The sequence below is a fragment of the Simochromis diagramma genome, unplaced genomic scaffold, assembly GCF_900408965.1.
Source record: "Simochromis diagramma unplaced genomic scaffold, fSimDia1.1 OVJJ01000483.1, whole genome shotgun sequence".
Taxonomy (NCBI): domain Eukaryota; kingdom Metazoa; phylum Chordata; class Actinopteri; order Cichliformes; family Cichlidae; genus Simochromis; species Simochromis diagramma.
Window position 1 is genome coordinate 2,702,497 of NW_024386835.1, and position 21,095 is coordinate 2,723,591.

The following is a 21,095-nucleotide window of genomic DNA, read 5'->3' on the forward strand; positions in this document are numbered from 1 at the left end:
GTGTGTGTGTGTGAACGCATGTACATGTGTATGTGCACATGTGCGTTCACACTATTAAAAGGCCTTAAAAGTTCATTGTTTCCCTGAAGTGTCAGCCATGGCATCGTTTTCATCTCGCTCCATTAAAGCTCCCCCACCAACACCCTAAGGTATCAACATACATTCGTAGTTCATCTTTCTGAGGTAACAATATTCTTCCTGAGTATTCAATAACACGATAAATCATCCTTCTGACAGGCAAAAGTAAAGAGAAAAACATATAAAGAAGTCAAATCTAACGACAAGCAGGTAAATTTTAACAAAGTATGTAGCTGAATAAAACTTTTAAGAGGCACTCGCTCAGAAGCATATATCCTCTGCTGCAACGTGCGTGCCTGTGCAGCCACACTGAAGCAATAATGAGCTTTTATGTAGCTAACCTGCTCTGAGTACATCTTCCCAGTATGTACAATCATCTATGTTTTTCCATTGTACAGTCTGAGATAAAGTTGGGTTAAGGATTAGCAGAAATATCTGTGTGAAGAAGATGCTTTTAAGATGATTGAGCCATACTTGATTTACCCATACTGCGACTTTATGAAGGCTAAATACATTTTCAATGGATTTTCATGAATAAAAGCTATTTAAAGTATTTCCCTACTTCAAAAAAAAAAGAAAAAAAAAAAAAGAAAAACAAGACAGTTCACCTGCAAATCCAATATATGTATTTTTCCCTCTGTTGTCTAGTGCTGTTCATCAGTCTGGATTATTCAGGTGTGAGTCAACAGTTATTAACTCTGCATTATAAATAATAGGACTAAATAGCGATGGCCTTGTGATGCTCAAAATAAACAAACAAAGAAGAAACAAACAAACAAACAAACAAAAAACACCTAAAAAAAACCAAGCATCAATGTTTTACTGGGGCCAGTTTCCAGTAGGGACTATTTTACATCTGTCTACATACACCAACCAAAAGTAGTGTGTAGCTAGCAAACACCCATCTTGCCATGGGCAGATGCATGGACCACAAGGCAAGTGCCATTTAATTCCATAATTCCAACTAAACTCTAAATTAATACATTGCAGGAAAAATACATAATTTTGATTCTGAGGTCAACTGCCTGTCAAGAAAAGAGTGGCGTCATGTATATTATGACATAATTACGCAGCATAAGCAGCTTGATATCTATAAATGACACAAAAATGGTAAGTTGGTGAGCAATGAGAATAATTAATCAGAGGACAAGAGGTCCAGGATAGAAGATAAACATAAACATGGAGATAAAAAAAAAAAAATCTAAACAAAAGAAAAGTGAAATGAAACCTGAAAACATTCATTTCTCAAGGCCAAGCCAAGCACAAAGACTTACAGCCAGCAGTGTAGTCGGGATTGTGCTGAAGTAGTATGGCATTCTCACCACTTCAGTTATTGCTCTTTTTACTTTTTGGTCATAATGATTTTTTTATTATTAATTTTTTTTTTGGTTTTTTGTGGTGCGATAGAGCATATTGCAGTCAAAGGCCTTTTAAATACATAACGGCCACAAACAATTACACCAACTCCAAAAACAATGTTGCAGTGCTGTTGCCACAGTAGCAGAAAAGGGAATAAATAGGATCCTGAGAGAAACAGACACGCGTACATTTAGACTGTCTTAATGATATCTATGTAGCGAATGCCTCAACCTCACTCCTAAGACTGACCTCAGCCTTACAGGGCAAAACGCCTCTGTGAATCTTTGGGAAAACATGATAAACAAAAACGTTAATGTACAGGAAACACCGGTCCTGTAGTAGGGAAATTAAATGTTTCATCGACAAATTCAATGTTATTTCCCCGAGTCTGTCAGGGTTAGGAACCCTGGGTGGTTTTTAAGGAGCAAGGGAATCCTTCAATATGCCAACCTGGTCTGTTAGTGCCCTCCAGTGGGGTCCTCAGAGTGTGCGTGAGATGCAGATATCTTCATTGGCATTCTCTGCTGCTGAGGAAAGCTGTGCTCCCCCGATACACTCTCTCCTGCTAGGCCTGATGGCGGGCTGTACTCCCCTGCCCTGACGTAAGGGGGTGATATGAGGGGCTTTCCAGATTTGAAAGACTGTGCATCTGAGGCGGGCACACTCATATCATAACCATTGCCATGCCCGTTGTCGGAAGCTTTGTTGTGACTGTTCCCGTTGCCATATTTTCTATAGCGAGATCCTTCCACCTCTGCTCCCTCTTGTCGTTCCTCTGTCATTTCAAAGGCCTTGCGTTTCAGAGGTACACCTGTCTCGAGCGTCCCTCCAAGGCTGTGAGATGGGTAGTTGTAAGTCCCCCCCACCATGGTAGGCCTAGGGGCCAGAGGAGTGGGAGCGCTAATCCCGGACGACAGGTAGGACGCACTGGGGCGGCTGTATCCCGAGGACAGGCTGGTTTGGGGGTAGCACCCTGGGGGGTAGTTGTAGACAGGTGGGCTAGGGCTGTAGTTGGACACTAAAGTAGGTGGAGCCTGCAAAGAGTGTAGAGGGGTTGGTGGGAGTGCTGCACTGGGCTGAGGGCAGTATCCTGAAGACAAGTAGGTGCTGTTGTAAGCAGGAGGGTATTCCTGAGATGATGGAGCACTGCACGAGCCAGCACCACTAAAGCCTGGCTCAGGGGCCAAATTACTGCTCACCACTGTTACACTTCCTGTAGTTGGGATCCCCACAGAGGCAGGGGCCACCTTGGTGCCAGTGAGTGCCTCAAGTCCAGGGTAACAGTCCATGCCTTGAGCCAGAGTCCAGGGCTCAGAGTCTGATTTCAAGAAAGTCCCATGCTCTGCGTAAGCTCCCGTAGCAGGGCGGTCCAGGCCTGAGTACTTCTCAGCGTAGCGCTTGAGCAGAGAAGAAGCACTAAGGGCTGATATGTCATCACTGGCCCAAGGATAACTTGTAGGGGCGTAGCTTCGGCGAGGACCTGTAGCGTAGGGGTCGTGCTTGTTGGCAGACGGTGGCGAGGTGGTGGAGGTGACATCTAAGTGCTGTTCAGGCCACTGAGATAAAGGGGCGGCGTGCTCCGGAGACCAGTGCATCTTTAACAAACCTGACAGAAACAAGAACAAAGAAGTTATTTCACATAATCTCAGAATAATAACCCTGATCAGATAACATTTCTACACCTAGTTTATGGTATTTAGCCCTTCACAGGGATTCCAATTTCTTCTAAAGAAGACAAGATCTGCCCTCATAATCACCTTGCAACGCTGGCTCTTTTCCACAGTTTTGTCAATGCTTAGCCCATGTCCTTCTAAACAGTCTCTACCAGGCGGAGGCCAACTGCTCTAATCTGTATGAGAAGCTGCCAACATAGCCCCCAGCCTGGTCTCCACGGCGATAAGCCTCTATCAGCCTGCACACTGCCCTCTGCCTTCGTCTCTCTCACATTGGGGCCATTGTATTTTCTCTTTGAGTCTCTTAGCCCACAAAGCCACCCCCACCAAGCGTGTGATCTAATTCGGCCCAAACCTCAGGGGTCTGCTGGACAGGGGGGGGGAAAGAGACTAGCTTTTCTCCAAATTACAGAGAGACTGTCCCACTAGCATCTATGGACACTGAAGTGTGTGTCATTAGTGAAGTGACTGACTGATGAGTGAAAAATGACGGATTTTTGATTACACACGCACATTTGCACAGAGTAATCCGCTGGTTTAGTGGCTCAGGGTTTGTCTTTTTGAACTGGCATTAAGCTGACATTCCACACATTGCAGAGTATTACTAAAGTGTCCAGACCCCAGGCTTTGACCAGAGGGGCTTCCTTGCAACCACTGGACAGCTTTATTGATTTCTGATACTGCATCAATATACAGTACTGGACAAACATGGTACCATCCTACGGGCACTGGCCATTTACTTGTTGTGTCACATCAAGTTATCACAGTCTAAATGTTCGAAGAAAGTCTAACGGAGATGTTGGAACAAGATAATAGTTTCTGCTGTGTAAAACCTGAACCATGAAGTAATTGCAAGAAAAATTCTAATTTTGTGAAACTGTATTTTAGTGAACATCTAACAAATTTTAAAAAAGAAATTATATATCAGTTTGCATATGCAGGTTTTGATTTGTATCATGTTTGCTACATCTGACATTTCTGTGCAATGTATTGCTTAAAAATGAACTTCTGTAATTTATTTAGGTTTTCACTCATGTCTGGTCTGAAACTGTCTGCAAGTGGATTATACCAGGTTGGGTCATATGTCCACACGGACCACCAGATGGGTCGCTAAACGGTCCACACGTTGATCCCTAAATTAAATGATCCTTCAGCCTAATAATCCCTCTCATCCATTCCAGGGATAGCAAGTGCTCTTGTCTGGCACAAGCTCCACCCTTGAGCTGAGAAATCCCCACGCTCCAGGGAATTCTGACCCGTCACGGTGCACAAAAACATTACACATTCAAAACAGCAAACACAGGCATCAAAACCTACCTAAACAAAATAACTTGACCTAACCCTGAGAATTATTAGTCATACACCTGTACACTAGACAGACTCGTATTCTGTTTAGTTCTGAGTGTGGGTTTTTAAATAGTATTTCACAAGCCCCAAGGGAGTAGGGGTCGTCTAAGCCTCTGTGCCTGCTGTGTTGTGAATGATATTCCATATTTCTATACAATGCCAATGAATGACTCAGTCTTTCATGTCAACATCAAATCCCCCAAAATGTATCTGAAGGAGATTAAGGGATAAAAAAAGAGCACTTGTGAGGAAGAAGCCCTCATGACATGTTTCCGGGGTGTTTGTTACTGTCATGTTTTTAAGGTCATTCACATTAACAGAACCACAAGTGTGAAAAGTTTATAAATGTGTGTTGATAACGGCTCTACCGAGATCTCCACTTTGTCGTATTTGAATTCATAATCTTGATGCTCCTCGATGGCAAACTTTCAATTTGATTTATTGGAAAAATGTGAGCAATTGCTATAGTTACCCAATAGAGACAGATATTTTGTGCTTGATTTCTTTAGCAGGTTTGCACTAGTTGAAGTGACAAGAACTTAGCTGAAGAGAGCACAACTACTCGATTACATGCTAATTAGTATACTGTACTTAACGACTGCTTATTTCTTGAGCTGCTTCATCATAAGCTGCCATTTATTTTATTTTCAACATGTGAGCTCTTCATTTTCCTTTGTGTCTACTTAGACTTTACTTCACTTTGTCTTTTTTCAATGTGAACAAACCAGTGGCGGCTGGCCCATAGGGGGCGCTCGGGCTCCGCCCCCCCAAATGTGGAGGAGTAAAAATATATATTTTTAAAAAATTCATCAATGATAGTTTTACTATGTGTGTGCCCATATACAGCCAGGCGTATTTTAACATTTTCACCAGCTGACTCATTAAAGTTCAACCAACAAACGGTGTTTTTCTTCTTCTGGGGCGCTCGTCAAAGCGCCCTTGATATGCAGCGAAATAGCCTATCATTAAATGGTTGCCAGGGGAAAATAATAAATATTTGACCTATCAGCGTCGCTGAATTAAATGGTTTGGGGGCGCTTAAAATTGCGCCCCTGCAGAAAACGCGCGAAGATTTGTGCTGTTCTAGAATTTTACCTCAGTCAGTAGCCTAAGTGAGCTATAAGGTCAGAGAGAGACGATGGCAGCGGTATTGTTAACGGTTGAGGCACAGCCTCCCCCAAATTCGGTTAGATCGCTTCTAACCTACCCTTTTGCCAGAAGGACAATGGCAGAAAAACTGCAAGTTAAAGAGTTGGGACCTGACAAGCCCGAAATTCAACTAACCCAGGCAACGAAGGAGAAGTCAAAAGCATACAACAGGACTTTTTGTCGGAGTTGGTTCCAGCGCAAGTCGTGGCTGACAGGCTGTGCATATTGATTTATATGATGCAGCCGGCTTTATATTGTTGCTTGATTACACCACACAACATTGGATTGATGTAGCCTAAGTAATGAGTAAGTGGACACATTCATTTTTGCTTAAAGGCTACTGGATGCTAATTTCTTTCGCTTTCTACCTGTAACTTATGTAGCTAGAGGAAAGCTTTCTGTTGTGTGTTGCCATCTAGTGGGCATGAGGTATCACTGTATGAGTTAATCACCTAGCAACAAATTAAAATTGTGTTGTTTGATGTACTCATTAAATGGGTCATTTTAGTCGATATCATAAAAATTGCCCCCCCTGAGATTTTTTTCAGGAGCCGCCACTGGAACAAACTATATGTTACTTGCATGCTTAAAATATTTGATAAATCCAAAGGAAATTTACAACCAATTTCTGATTTCATGGCAGACGAACAGCTAAAAGAAACAAAAGGAAAAAAAAAAAATGACCCAGTGTTTGATTTATGTCTGCATAGAAGGAGTTTATAAAAAACTGCTCACAGTAGGCTCAACACTACAAAAGCACTAGTGCAAATGGGGAGTGCAAATACAATCAGTTCAGTTTAATTCAATTCAATTCAATTTTATTTATATAGCACCAAATCACAACAAAAGTCACCTCATGTATGAGCAAGCACTTGGTGACAAGGGGAAGGAAAAACTCCATAGGTTGTCCTTTCTCATATGTAGCACAGAGCAGGGGACACTGTGTGTCATTTGTGTTCTCACATCTGAAAATACTCTGGGCTACCATGGCTCTCACTGAACAACAGCTCAGAGAGGATCCTATGATCCTATATTGGATCAGCGGAAGAGGATGGATGGATGTTTTTGCCAATCCCACTGAGAATCTTTGTAAAGCTTCCAGCTCAATACTGCATGTTTCTTTATTACATATAAAACTATTAAACAAGATTACTGACAAATGTGTGAAGATAATCTGCAATGTGAGATTTTTGGCATTTTTAAAAAAATGAAATGGCTTCATGGAATTATTCTCATATAAATTCAAAGCTGGCCAACATCAATGACATATAGTGGTGGCCATCAGTGTGGTATTCACTGATCATACTGATTGCAGGCATGTGGCAACCATTTTTCCATGTTGTCTTCAGTCTAGTTCTCTAACGACATCTCCACCACTGGCTCTATAATTTAGCCAAGGCTCATTTGAGCGCGGTGATCTACTATTTCTGGAACCTTCACCAATTTTGGCAAAAGGAATTTAAAACCTGAAGACATGGAAAGATCCCCCTGAGATGAGAAGATGAAGAGTTAACAGGTGAGTCCGTCTGTCAAGAACCAGACTGAGAAAAGTACCTGAGTTAATGATGGATTAGAGCACATGAGGCTTATGGGAGCGTTAGCGTGTGTTTAAGCTAACAGTCAGCTCCAAGAATTAAAGAAGCATCACTTGCAAACTCACTCTCAATCCTGGCGGTAACTTTCACAACATAACATAACACAAGTCTTTACATTACATTTTCAAAATAACTTCATAGTTATTTTTCATTCTCATCTCTTCATAATTTTCCAAAATAATAACATATGGCAGCTACATCAGGAAAAAAGTATTTTTATTCATCTTTAGGCAAAAAAAAAGATTCTTGAACTTTATTTTTGAAACACATACTTTTCAAAGAGTTTGTTCCATGTCCACTTAAAGCTGGACAACATGTGTTTTGACCTTTGAATTTTGTATGGAGTGACACATAAGTGTCCAATGTAGTGATTTATGTGCAAGTATGCCCTCAACACTGACACAAATACAAGACAACAGCCTTTGAATAACTGTCCACTGTAGTGACCACAATGCGCAAAAGGGTTAATGAGTATATTTCATTGCTTATTTATATATTCTGTATTTATATAGGTATATATTTGCTATATTTATGCATATTCTTTTTTTCCTGTTTATTTTTTACTCTAACTTCTTACTATGCAAATTTCTGTCGGTGTTCTGCTACTGGAAACAGAATTTCTTTAAGTAATCTTCAGGAAAAGTTCTCCATTCTTCTTGCAGGACATTCAAAGCTTCTCACTGATGTTCATAATTCCATCAAGGCCTGTAAAAATACTTATGCCTAAATCTTATGCCTGGCTCTTTTATCTTTGACATTTTTGTAGGTTTAACTAAAGAAATTGGAACAATGATGTGATTTTTATTGCAGGTTGCTTGCAACAAAGTGACTATAGATAGAATTAAAATTAATCAGTTCTTGAAGTTGTTTAATAAGTATAGACACAACACTGGTTCATTCCTTGAGTTTGGTGCCTTTTTATGACCGAACGATTCATAGGTCAGTGTTAAGTGCCTAAACAAACAAAGAAACATTCCTCTGAAAATGCTCAGGCCCAAGGACTGGACTGAAAATGAGTGAAAAAGCAGCCCATGCCCAAAGAAAAACTTTACAAAACCTCCAGAAAGCCTGAAGAGCTTTTGCTCAAACCCACTTTGAAAATGACATGAAAGTCTGGCTCATGTCGATACACAGACTAGATCTACTTTATAATATTAATATTCCTGATAATAAGCTGGCTAGAACATTTCTGAGATGACTCAAAAACAGGAAAACAAAGTTAACTGCTATGCATGCAGGAAATGCTGACTCTTATGTTCAAAGGTGCATGTAACCAGAAATCTTTTGCAAACTGAAAGCGCTAAATTGCTGTTACTATGACACCCCACTCGAGTCCTGTGTTTACATGTCTTTGCAATAAGAGACAATGAAACTGACTGAAAGCAGGAAGTCAAGTCACACAAAAAAGCACTAACCCTCAACCCCTATGCTTGTGTACTACATGAACTCAGAGTTCACTACACAGAAAAATGTGCCTTGCATCAGTGTGTAATCATGTGTGCTGTGTGTTTAAAGACAGCCAAAGACAAACGCATAAGGTGATTCTAATCTGAGACAGATGAGTGCTTAAAGTGTATAGAAACGCATCTATGCACAGTTAAAATGTAACTTGTTCTCTCACCTGCTTTGAGTGGTCACTAAGACTGGATGCCTATAAACTCCAGCCGCATTGATTTTTTGAATAAATGGTCCCCAGCCATCAACAACCACCACCGGAACCAGTTTTAGTCCTCTAATTTGGATGTGACTATTATAATGACTTGTACATTTTGAAAACTCTGGCAAAACTGCTTGAATTTTTCTTTTCTGCAATTCTGCAACTCATGGATAGTTTCTGTGTGTCAGTGGAGGCTAGCTTGACTCCCAGTCCACCGCATGGTCAGTATGAGTAATTAGGGGTTAATTAGATGGAAGTATATGTGGGGGAAGGGGCTAGCTGAAATGAGATTTAGGGGGTTGTGAGGAATAAGAGATGGGTGACTGGCTGGATGGAGAGTGGACACAAAAATCACCCTTCTGCAGCTGTAGGGTCTCTGTAAGTGCTTTCAGTCCACACACAATAAACAAAGACACCCCTTGAAGACGGAAAATCCAAAATACACACACACAAAAATACACACACACAAGCTGCAGCAAACTACAGTCTTATATTGTGTTTTTTCCATGGAGGGTTCAGCTTCAGCTGGCCAGCACGCAGATGGACTCTCGGTCATTGGTTGAGTCAAGCTGCTGGAATGCCAGGAATCTAACCTGAGATCTATTTACAAAGCACATATCCTTTCCATGCACTCAGCACGCCTTGTCTATTCCCAGGCTAAAGGAAGCGAGGGAGAAAACACAAAGAGAGAACGTGATTCCTTACAGTGCTGACAAATGACCTTGTAGCCTGTTTGCACATTACTGAGTGATTTGTATTAGTTATGCCACTGCCAAGATCAATACACATCAGAGGAGAAACGGTATACGAGTTTACAAGGAGAATGTCACACCAGCTGAGATGAACAATGAAATGCACACACTTTACCCATATATCCCTGTGTTTCAAGCTAACGGTATAAATTAGTGTTATAGTCCTGTGAGCACTGACCAAGAAAAAAAACTGGGTGTGCAGTCAGTGGGAAGGAGAAGACCCTCCCTCCCTCTCTCTTCCTTTTATTTCCCCTTCCCCCTTTTCTCCAGGCCTGCACACTACACCAGGCCATGCTGCTGTCAGCCAATCAAATACTGTACCAGGTCTGATTCAGACTTTAAACATCCCTAACCTGAAAGCTAGTTGAAAGCTCCAAAGCCAAATGAGAAGATCAAACTATGCCAACCACAGGGTTTGACACAGTTTGATCTCTGAATCACGACACAGCTGGTTTCAGCTCGATCATTTGAATCCTCCGTTCCCTCTCATTTAATTTCTCTTTTCTCTCACTCGCATTTTGTTCATTCTTCCTATCCCTCCTGCTATCTGCGCAATAGCAAAGACCAGACTCTGTGTCCCAGCCTGTGTGGTCAGTTTCCCTTCCCCCACTCCTCTAAGCTCACACACTCACATGTGGCAGAGGTTGGCCTGGCCCCTCTTTGCTTATTGTGTCCACTCATATATCAGGCTGCAGCTGACCAGTCCCTCCTTCTACATCTTCTCCATCTGTCCTTCACTTTGCTCTTTCTCTGTCGTTTTCCCCACCGGCGCCGCACATCTACACTATAACACCTAATAAGGAGCCGCGGCTTGTTACACTTTCTTTTAACAAGCTTTCGCGATTATTAAGCAGGGCTGATGCATGCGTGTGGAGACAGAGGGTGATGTTTATGCGCCCCACTACAACAGCACTAATGAGAGGCTGTTGACACCAGGTTACTAACGATCTGGCTTTCATTCACAGAACTGCTTCACCCTGGTAACGGGCGGCTAAAACGCGCTAACGCCGCTCATCACTCTCACATTATCATCATTAAGGACAAACAATCGCAGTCACCCACACCTTAACGAGCTGCGATTGTTTCCTTATTTGTGTTTGGGAATTGATCTGAAATTTGTCAGTGTGTGTGACACGTGACTGGAGGTGGTGCGGTTGGGAGTAAAAAATAAAATGCCAGAATGTGAGCGTGTTTAGTTTCTATGAGTAGAAAACTGACACACTGCTGTGAGTTGCTTTTGAGGAAGGAATGTGACACGTAGATGTTACCAGAGCTTCTTTCTACACAGACAGCCCCATCGTTGTGCCTCGCGAGACGTCAGAGACGAAGTATCGTGACATTTTGCTGTTTGTTAGCTGCTGCTTCTCTGTGCAGTTGCTTTAGAATACACAAAACATCAAGCGGTAAATCCCTGTTGCATTATTCCAATCAGGTTAGTGTTGTAATCCTGTTAAAGCTGGTCCTGATCAATAAGCCGGTCAGTCAATACAGGTATATTTAACAGTCTAGATAGGAACCTCGCGTAATCAGTACACATATGAGTAAGGGAGGGGCTATTCTGTGACATGTTTACATGATCTGAATATATTTTGCTTTTACATACTTAAGTAACAAACAAGTATTTTGTGGAAATGCCTTCCAAATGTGTCAACTCTTTACCACGTCTGGTAAAAATACAACTGGAGTTTATTCAGATTGAACATGTGTACTGCCCAAAACCTGAGACCTAAAGCCTGTTCAAGCACACATTCATTCTGCAAAATATGTGTGGCGTTTCTAAAAAGACAAACATCTGCTGTCTGTTTGGTCTCAAAAAACAGTGTCTGAACACTTTCTGTGAAATTCCTCAATGCAAAGCCTGGAGACTCAGCTGTTAAAGGCATCAGGGTATCTGCCTTCTCAACAAGACTGCTCAAGAGATCCCCCTCCCTTCACCCCAGCAATTCGCTTCCCACTGCATATCCACAGGAGATGAGTTCTGGACAAAAGAGGGGCCTGAAGAAGAATGTGTACAGGAAAACAAACTCAAGCAGAACTGGAGCATGGTATGCACGTACAACATGACGCATTCATCCAATAAGTGTCTCCCAAACCAAAAAAATTAAAGACTTACTGTATGGGGTGACAGGACTGAGCATTCTGCAGCCCTGGTCCCAGGTGAAGAGGAGAGGACCAGGTCCACTTGGTGCTAGTGAGGGCCCAGCTGCATGCTTCAGGGTCTTCCTGGGTTACCGCTGTTGCTTCTGCTGCTTTTGGCTGTACTGCTGCTGGTAAGGCTAGTGAGTGGCCTCCTGTACTGCTCCATGGTTCATCTCATAGTTCAACACCACTCTGACACATTGCCACCTGAAGAGTGCAAACAAGTCAGTGTCAGAGCCAGCAGACACCTTGTCCTGGTTTAATTGCTGTCGCTTGATTCTAATAGATTTTACGAAAATAATGATAATTAAAAATAAAAGTCATGCTTACTCGCTTACACCGTAGAGCAATATTAATATTCGTTTATTTTACTGCAAACCTTCTAACAAAAAAGTAAAATATTTGTTGTCATGTAAGCTGTTATTGAGTGGTAATGAGCTTTGCATGTATTTTCATTGCGCTTGCTTTTCTGGTTCTTTCCTTAGCTGTGCGCACAGACACAAGCGCACAAGAGAGACTGAAAGTCGAACACTGACACAGCGCTTTACCCTGTGACTACAAGACGGTAAAGCACGGTTTTCATTATAAAACTGCAAACCAACAGAGGAAAGAGAACTCCATGCTGCCCTCTCTAATGCTGAATAGTTCAAGGAAATTTAGGGCAAAAAATGCGTCCAAAGTGCACGCACTTAAAGCAGGCACCAAACAGTCGACACAGGAGGCCAGCTAATTAGAGTTTAATACATATGAAGACAAGGGAAAAAGATGGTAGATAAATTGAAGTAATCTAAGTAAAAACGAAAATCACGACATTTACCGTAAGGAAAAGACAGAACACCAGAAAGGACCGAAATGTGCAGGCAGCAGCGGAAACATTGTCATTACTGCTGAAGGGAAACCAAAATCTATTTTTTCCTAATAAGTGAGTAAATGGTTACAGACCTGACCATGCCTGGATTTGCCCGATGAGTGTTTCAGTTTGGGAAGTAATCCACTACTCCACAAATTGTAACAGAAGGTCTCTCGCCCTCTCTCTTTGCGTATGTGTGCATATGTGTGTGTGTATGTATGTGTCAGTGTGTTTGAGCCTCTTCTGGGATCCTATCCTTTTCTCCTACACTCCCTCGCTCGCCCTCCAGCTCGCCCCCCTCCCCGCCCTCGCTCTCCCTCGCCTGGTGACAACAGAGCAGCGCACGCATCCCCTCCCCCAAGCACGTCACCCCTCCCCCTCCGTCTCCCTTCTCTTTTGTTAAAACTATTTCAGCAGGAAGGGAGAGAGAGGGAAAAAGTGACCAATCATGCAGTGTCAGAGAAGAGCCTATTTCCCCCCCTGCGGTGTGTGTGCATGCGTCTATGTGTGTCTCTGCCTGAGTGCACATGTACCATTTCTGCACGTGCGGATTTGGAGGATTGATAAGACTTGCATGGGTGGCTGCATGCTTTTGGTTACAAACCTTCAGTCTGATGAATGGGCATGTTGGGACACATGCAGATGTGCAAAAAAAATTGAATTTTCTCCTTCACTGATCACATGAGAAGTTCAGTTATTGCCAATGACTTTTATTGATCTGGTACATTGATCTTAGTGTTGTTTGTAAGGTGGGGGCTGAAATGGCCATGTCAGTATTACCTAATTCCTCTGGCACACCATCCCCCCACTATACACAAATACACACATTCACACAGTAGCCTGCACACATGCATGGACGGCAGCAAACGACCTCCACATTGGCCTCAAACCTTTGGCCAAGAAGTGAGTTAATTTCTTCAACTGTAATTTATCAGCATGGTTATAATGTGCAGACACAGTTTTGTTTGTAATATTGTCTCACTGAACACTCTCCACTCATGGTACGGTGTTGGAAAACCCTCTAAAACCCTGCAGGGCTTACCCCTTCTCTTTTGGTTGTGAGGCAGTAACCACATGAGCAATGTGACATGTGGGAGATGCACTTCAGAGGATGGCCGTACACAGGACAAACTTACTTTAATCTTTTTAGAGCATAATCCCAAAACAAAACAGACAGTTTCCCTTCAGTAACACTTTATATTAAGGTTCTTGCGATAGGTAATAAGGTGCTCACAGTCCGATCAGAACTAGTTTCAGTATGATGACTAAAAATGAAGTGAGACTGATGGATCTCAGCACTGTTACAATAAAGATGGTCAAGTCAGACCTTTGGACCAAAGTGAGGATCATATATCATATATCACTGCAACAAGGGAATTTGATCCATTTATTTCTGTACTTAAAAAAACCCAACAACTAATATGGCTGTGAATAGGTAATTAGTGAAAAACAACAACTATGGGTTGTATTTATGGGCTTATACAGCTAAATTCAGTTTAATTTGTTGTACAGTGAACTTCTACATTTACGATTTTCCCCTTTCTGTCCGTGATGCTCAGGAATGCTATTAATCATAAATGGTGGACCCCAAAGCATGAGATCAGGACTGAGATGTGTTGTTCTTCTCATTCTTTTTATTAAGAAACTTTTATTTCATTTTGCTTATTTTACTTTATTCCAATGCATAAAGAGACTGTGGAAAACAGTTTTTGAACTCAAACTTTCTTTTGTATCCATAGTCAAAATGTTAATAAATAGCAGTAATATAAATAATAAATACTTTACAATACATGTATTAACTAGGTATGCCCCTATTAACACTCAGCTATGCTTTTACGCAGTAGCTTGAGTTAAAGTAACAATGTTTTACTAGGGTTAATAAACACATTCCTATACAGTTAGAAATCATTTTCATGGCTCTGTCCTCTGTCCTCTGGAGCAGTACATAATGTTAAGAAAAGACAATCTACAAATTAATACAAAGAAAATCCCTTAAAAAAAGATTAAATTAGGCCTGAGTGTCCTGGTCCAAATCATGCTTTGAAGAGCTCAGACTCACTTATAAACAGCTTATGACTTATTAATTACTGCTTATTACAAGGATCTTGTTTAAGTATTACCTTTCCTTCTCCTTATAGCAACTGTAGAAAGGCATGGTGTGGCAATACCAGAGTATTGGGTTAAAATGCTGCTAGTGATAGGAGTGGAGATACAGGCGTTTCACTGCCTGACTCAGAGCAGTAATTGCTAGTGCGGCACTCAGCTCTTTCCCCCTTACCTGCATTGCTGACAGACACTGAAAAAAGGCCATGCTGTTATTTTACAGGTCAGGAAACAATACACCTAAAAAATTCCAGTTGTGCAGTTCTTTTCATTACAGAAACTGTTTGATACATTTTCACCGTAGTGTAACAAACCCAAGATGCTGCCTCTCATTAGATCCAGAAAACATCTACATTTAGCCACACAACCTAAAGCAGGCTATGAGGAAAAGCAGGAGGGACAAAGAGCAAAAAGTGTGCTAATGACAGCTGAACACAATGGCTATCAGCAAGTTTGAGAAAACATTTACTTTTGGAAACAAAGGAGAGAAAAATCCCCATATAACTGGGGTGCACAATGTACACAGGAAGACAGATTTCCACTCACACGCGTAACAGCCATTCTGGAAATTATTGGTAACTCTAACCCAGAGCTGCTTTGCTCCTGTGGGTGGGATAGGTCACATGATAGCACCCTAGAGAAGCTCAGCTGTTTGCCGCTCTAATTCTGTCTCTAGCAGCTGAGCACTGACCCACTGCTCCAGTGAACTGTCCCAGCAATTATAATTGTGTTTGTGTATGTGCGTGTGTTTGTGCTTGTGTGGATGAAAGTGCTGTAGGAGTTTATGGAGTTAAGGGTGAAAAAAATGCGCAGCCATAATTGGCCCACTTGTTGTTAAATGTGTACCTTCAAAACGCTTAACCCCTGCAAGCCTACGCGTGTTCGCAAATGATTTGAAGGGTGAATTATGAGACAATGAGAGAGAGAAAGGGCAAAACAGGAACAGGAAATCTTTGGAAAAAGAACAGGAAATGTGTGTATTGTGGTCTTCCACACAGAAGACGTCAATGTCAGTTCAGTACAGTGCTTGAATCTGAACGTTCTTGATTCTGACAAATCCCACAAAAAAAGGTCAAATCCCAACAGCAAATTCATCCTACTGATAAATGCTGCCTGCATAGCCAAAGATTATATAGCTTACTGTTAGATATTAGTAAAACACATCAATGAGCCTTTTAAAACTGGTAAGATGTTCTGTTAAAACGAACATGGCCTGGCCTGTAGTTTATTTTAGTCATTTGCACCTACATCACTCTGCTGACATGAGTACAGACCAGGACACAGTAGGCTTCATGATAAACAGATAAACTCTATGAAGGAAGTGTTTGAGATGAAAGTACAGGTTTTCAGCTTTAATTCAAGGGTGTGACACATACGGCAAGAACCCCTTTACTTTCATACCCTAATTTTCAGAGACCCTGTTTCCTTGTTATTTCATGGCAAATCAAGCAGATAGAAGATCTGGGTTAATTCCAAGTGTTTGGCATCTTTTTACTGGAAGTGTCAATATGAGATCCAAAGAGATGCCAGAGCAAATAAGGGGGGACACCCAAGGCGAAAAACCAAAATAAAGTGGAGAAAGTGGAGTGGCCAAATAAATTATTTGGTATATTCTTTAAGAAAAAAAATTGAAAACACTAGCCAGCTCCACAACTCCTAAAACTCAGAAAGACCGCAGAAGACAACTACACGATGATGATGAAAAAAAATCACATCTAACCAAGTCTAAAACAGTCGTATGGAGTTGGGTGTGTCATTGTTAAAGTCTACAATTATGATCCATGGATGCAAATACAGGGGATTCACAACAAGGTGCAAACCCGTGCATACACCAAAGAATGAGACGACCAGATTAGACTTTGCTGAAGTCTAGAAAAATATAGTTTTATAGTTAAAATTACCTTAGTTTGTCCTCTGAAAATACATGTCTCTATAAAAATAGCTGTGATTCATAAACAATTCATGATATGCAAAACCTAAAATTCACAATTCAATCACATCTTGTTTGATTTCAAACCCACTATCATGGTGTACAGAGATGTTGTATCTATAGATAGATAGCTAGATGGTAGTAGTTACACCCATGTACCACACAAAGTCTATAAAACATATTGGAGTTATAAATGTATTTAGTTTCACACAAAAATCTGGAGACAAGCATGTGTTATATTATATATACAGAGCTGCGTATAATTATTCTGCTGGTAACATTTTTAATGTGTTCAGTTTTTAACTGCCTGACTTTCTCATCTGGGAATATGATAATGAGTGCAATGGGCCTGCTTAAGTATTCAGAGGATTTATTAATTAACTTGAATTTATGCCAAGTACACTTACTTAACCTCTAATAGACCCACCCCAACAATGTCTTCACCTCAAAATGTAATTTTCATTTGTGGGAAACTAGTGCTTCAACAGCATAAAGAACATATGTGACTGTATACACAGATTTAGGCCCCGACAACACGGCTAAAGCCGGATTCTCTATTTCTGCAAGGTGTCAGTTAGCTAGCCTTATGCTCAGAGTAGTGTCTCTTTAAGGTTAAATAACATTGCTCTTCCAGTAATTTCAATTGGAAGATTACAGTTAGAGGCTCTAACTTTCTGACAGAGGCATTCATTGTTCTGTTTTTTCTTGAAAGAAGTGTAAAGGTGTAAAGTTTTTTAACAACCCTCCTGAGTTGAGTCAGTCTAGAAATTGAAAACAAGGGCAAAAGAGGAATTTTATTCACAGTGTTTAAAAATACAAACAGTTGAAACACCAGCTAACTGAAGGAAGCTAACTGCTGTTTTCTTACCGTGCCTCGCACAAGCAGACAGACACAAGACTGCACACCGCACACACATGCAGCACAGCGCTCAGTGTTGGAGTGGCTTATTGTTCTCTGGCATAGAGGACACAATATCCAAGTCTGGTAATAGAGGTTAGATTAATTGCTGACAAATCTGTATTCAGCAGTTCCCTTTCTCCCCGTGTGACAGATTTATGACAGAGATTGATGGAGAGGAGGGACAAGCTGAGAGCCGGCTCTGTTCAGTGAGAAAAGGGGACAACAGCTCAGTGATTCAAAGAGAAAGAGAGAGAAAAAGAAAATCCAAACACACCATCGCTTTGGTCAGATCTTATTCAAGCTACAAGCTCAAAGACCAACAGTTTTGTCTGTGAGCATGTATTTCACAGTTTGTACCAAGGAAAAAGTTACCTTCAACAATCCGTGCATGTTAGAAGTTAGCAGCTGAGTGTTCGCTGTTATTAGGTTAGAAGAAACCAAGATGATTGTCATTCTTTCTGCTGGTTTCTTCTTAAGCACGCCAGACAAAGCAGATGACATTTGCAGTTTCCCAGTTACTGTACGGGCATGGGATTCGAATAGTTTTTACATCTAAGTAAGAAAGTGGGCATGTTTATGATTAAATGAATAATGCACAACAAAACACAGCTGTAAACACACACATTGACAAATTACTGCATTATACTGAGATGTATTCATTTCAAATGAAGCTCACTATTCAACATTTGGCTTTTCTGTCGAGGCCGAAAAGCCAAATGTTACATTTAGGATGTTTCTTCAGTTCTCGTTCACAAAAACAAGGACCTTCATCCAGACACAAAGACTTTATATGAATGCTTAAGTCTTGAAGAAAGGGCATTGAGGCTAAACTAGTTCTTCACCTCTAATTAAATTGCACCAGTGAGATGATAATAATAAATGGAATACACAAATAGATGAACTGAAATTCCATGGTGGGTAAATGTCATGTATAGTTTGACTAGCTGACCACATTCGAAGCACTGTGGGGATCTAAGAAAGCTGATGATTCATTTAAAATAAACTTAAGTATCCTGTCCAGCTCTTTCCCTCAACCTCATGTCACAGCCAGAAGCTTCTCTCAGTGGCTGAGGCGATGCCAGCTGCTTGTAATCAGGAGCATTTGGGAGTCAGATCACATGACACCCTTGAGGCACATACGGACACTTAGATGTATGCATACAGAGTGCAGTGCATCTTTAACCGCATACTCCTTCCCACAGGCAACTCCTTTGCAGTCAGGATCACCTCCAGATGTGCACACTGTATTCTCACACGGGGGATGGGTGCAACACAAGGGAGGAAGTTTGAAAAACCTTCTGAGTATTTCTCAGGATGTTTTGGGTGGGATTAGTGTTTATGTTTTCTACAATGGTGCAACAGATTTGAATTTAGCTTAAAATTAGAAGGGCAAAGTCCTTATGGTCAGAACCTGCTAGAAAGGATTGTTACTCTGCTGCCTCCTAGTGGACAAAGTCATTAAATACACTGAAATATATGCATGGTCAAACATGTAAATACTCATTTTGGTGGCGTGCATTCAAGAACTGTGGCAAAATGACATAAAACACATTTTTCTTCAGTTTTACCTGTAGTTATTTATTTTCCATTTTCCATTGTCAAAAATTAAATTTGATATACATATAAAACAGAATTATTTCTTTCAAGACTAATACAAGAGACAAGGCATCGCTCGTTCTATGGCTCCGAAACTGTAGGAATAATGTTACCGCGGTACAAGTGTTCTTCTTCTCAGTGGAAACTTCCTCTCCCCCCTCTACAACTACATTTTTCCTCTACTGTCACCTCGTCCTTGAAATAGACATTGGTTTCACATTATACTCATTACAAGGACAAAGTGCACAGATGTCACCTTTACCTACATATAAAAATGAAGTGGGCAGGAAAATATAAATAACGATTCAGTACAACAATCCAAAACTGGACCCAGAAACAAAAGCGGATGTAACGTCAATGGTGCAGGAAAAGGCAGCACAACAAGAAATGGTTATGTAGTCTATGACAGGCACGCATGTACTGGTATTGCACATATATTTATAGTCACATCCACCTAATGAATGAATCTCCTGGCTACATGTTTATGCAATCATTCTACGGTGCAATGAAGGCATTTTACTTTATATTTACCGTACATTCACATAGACATCAACGGGTTTAAAGTCACCAAAAATAACTTGTAGATTCTTTTTTTTTTTTAACAGCACATTTAAAATCCTTAAACACTGGATTTTTAACAGTGATTTTACATTTTGGTCAAATCCTCTTTTTTTACCCTTAGTTTTACATAGCATCAGCTACTGTTTGCACTCACTCATATGATTACACAATAATATTTTATTAATGAATTTAGCTATGGCTGCACTCAACTCACATTCAGATATCTGACAGAATCAAAGCAGAAGTGCATGACATGCGTCACACTCCACAAACTTTCACACGTGTCACAGAGGTGTCACCTTTACAGTGACACATTACTTGTGCACTTTGGATCAAATTCACTTAAACAGAACAGATGAAGACTGTTCAGGAAGTATCCCTGAAAATGAACTGATGTTAACAGGATATTGTTATTTGTGAAATATTACTAAGTTAATTCATGATGGCTAATGTTAGCGAACTTCAGGCAGAAATGGCTGTATAACTTTGACCTGAAACTCTTCATTACCAATTGGGCCAGTTCTATTGTCGACCGCATTATATTACATAACAGGTGTCTCCCACGACTGTATGGAGGCAAGACATTCACCAAAGCATTAGTTATGTGCTGCATTCTTCAGCCTTAGAATACAGAAAGCAAAGAGGATATTTTGTGACTTTGTATCTAAAAATAAATAATAATAATAAATAACTGTAACATTTTATTAAAATAATTTGGTTGCTTAATAGAGTTTCTTAAAGTAAAATATATCAACGTTTTTTATCTACAGAAAGTGCAACTATAGCAGAGACTGTTGGTCTAATGAAGGTTATTAAACACAAGGGCCCGCATTACAGTGCAACCTTGTTTATGCAGACTGAAAGGTCTCAGATGAAGTTGACATTGCTCAAATAGCTTCACTTTATTAACTGTAACTGTTTTATAGTGTAACATGTAATGAAAGTGCGAGGAAGGCCTTCAGAGTCCAGCTCAAGATGAATATACAGAGTTGCACTAGTAAGAAAGGTTCCTGAAGAATAAAAAGCTGCAGTATGATTAGTTTTGGGTGGACCGTGGGTAAATTATTGCTTAAAATAAAACCCTGAAGCCTCCCTCATTTTTTGATACGCACACGTTTCTGGTTTTTCCTACCTGATGTTATCCAAAATGCCTTACATGAGTATTCGTGGCCTTGTTTGAGGTAAAGAAATAAGAATACAAGCAGAAAACAAACACAGGGTGCTGTCGGTATAACAGACTTGATTCTTACACAATCATTAATTTAAAGATGAACACCCAATAAAGGAAACATTACACCCCAAAAAGCACATTGTTGATGGTGCTTTCATTTACCGTTTTCTGATGAGTCTACCAAATAATCAACCATATTAAACATATCAATCATTGTTTTTGTTTACTTTTTTG

General features: G+C 40.6%; 1 protein-coding gene across 1 annotated transcript; it reads right to left on the minus strand.

Moving 5' to 3' along the window:
* Window positions 1-12,879, minus strand: si:dkey-195m11.8 (fidgetin-like protein 2). The gene is made up of 3 exons (XM_040028833.1): window positions 12,692-12,879; window positions 11,724-11,956; window positions 1-3,043 (listed from the first exon to the last, which is right to left on the minus strand). Exons 2-3 carry the CDS (start codon window positions 11,746-11,748, stop codon window positions 1,896-1,898), a joined length of 1,173 nt encoding a protein of 390 aa, XP_039884767.1. The 5' UTR covers window positions 11,749-11,956; window positions 12,692-12,879; the 3' UTR covers window positions 1-1,895.
* Window positions 12,880-21,095: the final 8,216 nt, after the last annotated feature.

Excerpts from the sequence above, each read along its gene's own strand:
- si:dkey-195m11.8 (XM_040028833.1), bottom strand. The coding sequence starts at position 11,748 with ATGCTCAGTCCTGTCACCCCATACA. Across the intron at positions 3,044-11,723 it reads CAGTCCTGTCACCCCATACA|GTTTGTTAAAGATGCACTGG; the intron begins GTAAGTCTTTAA and ends TGTTTCTGTCAG.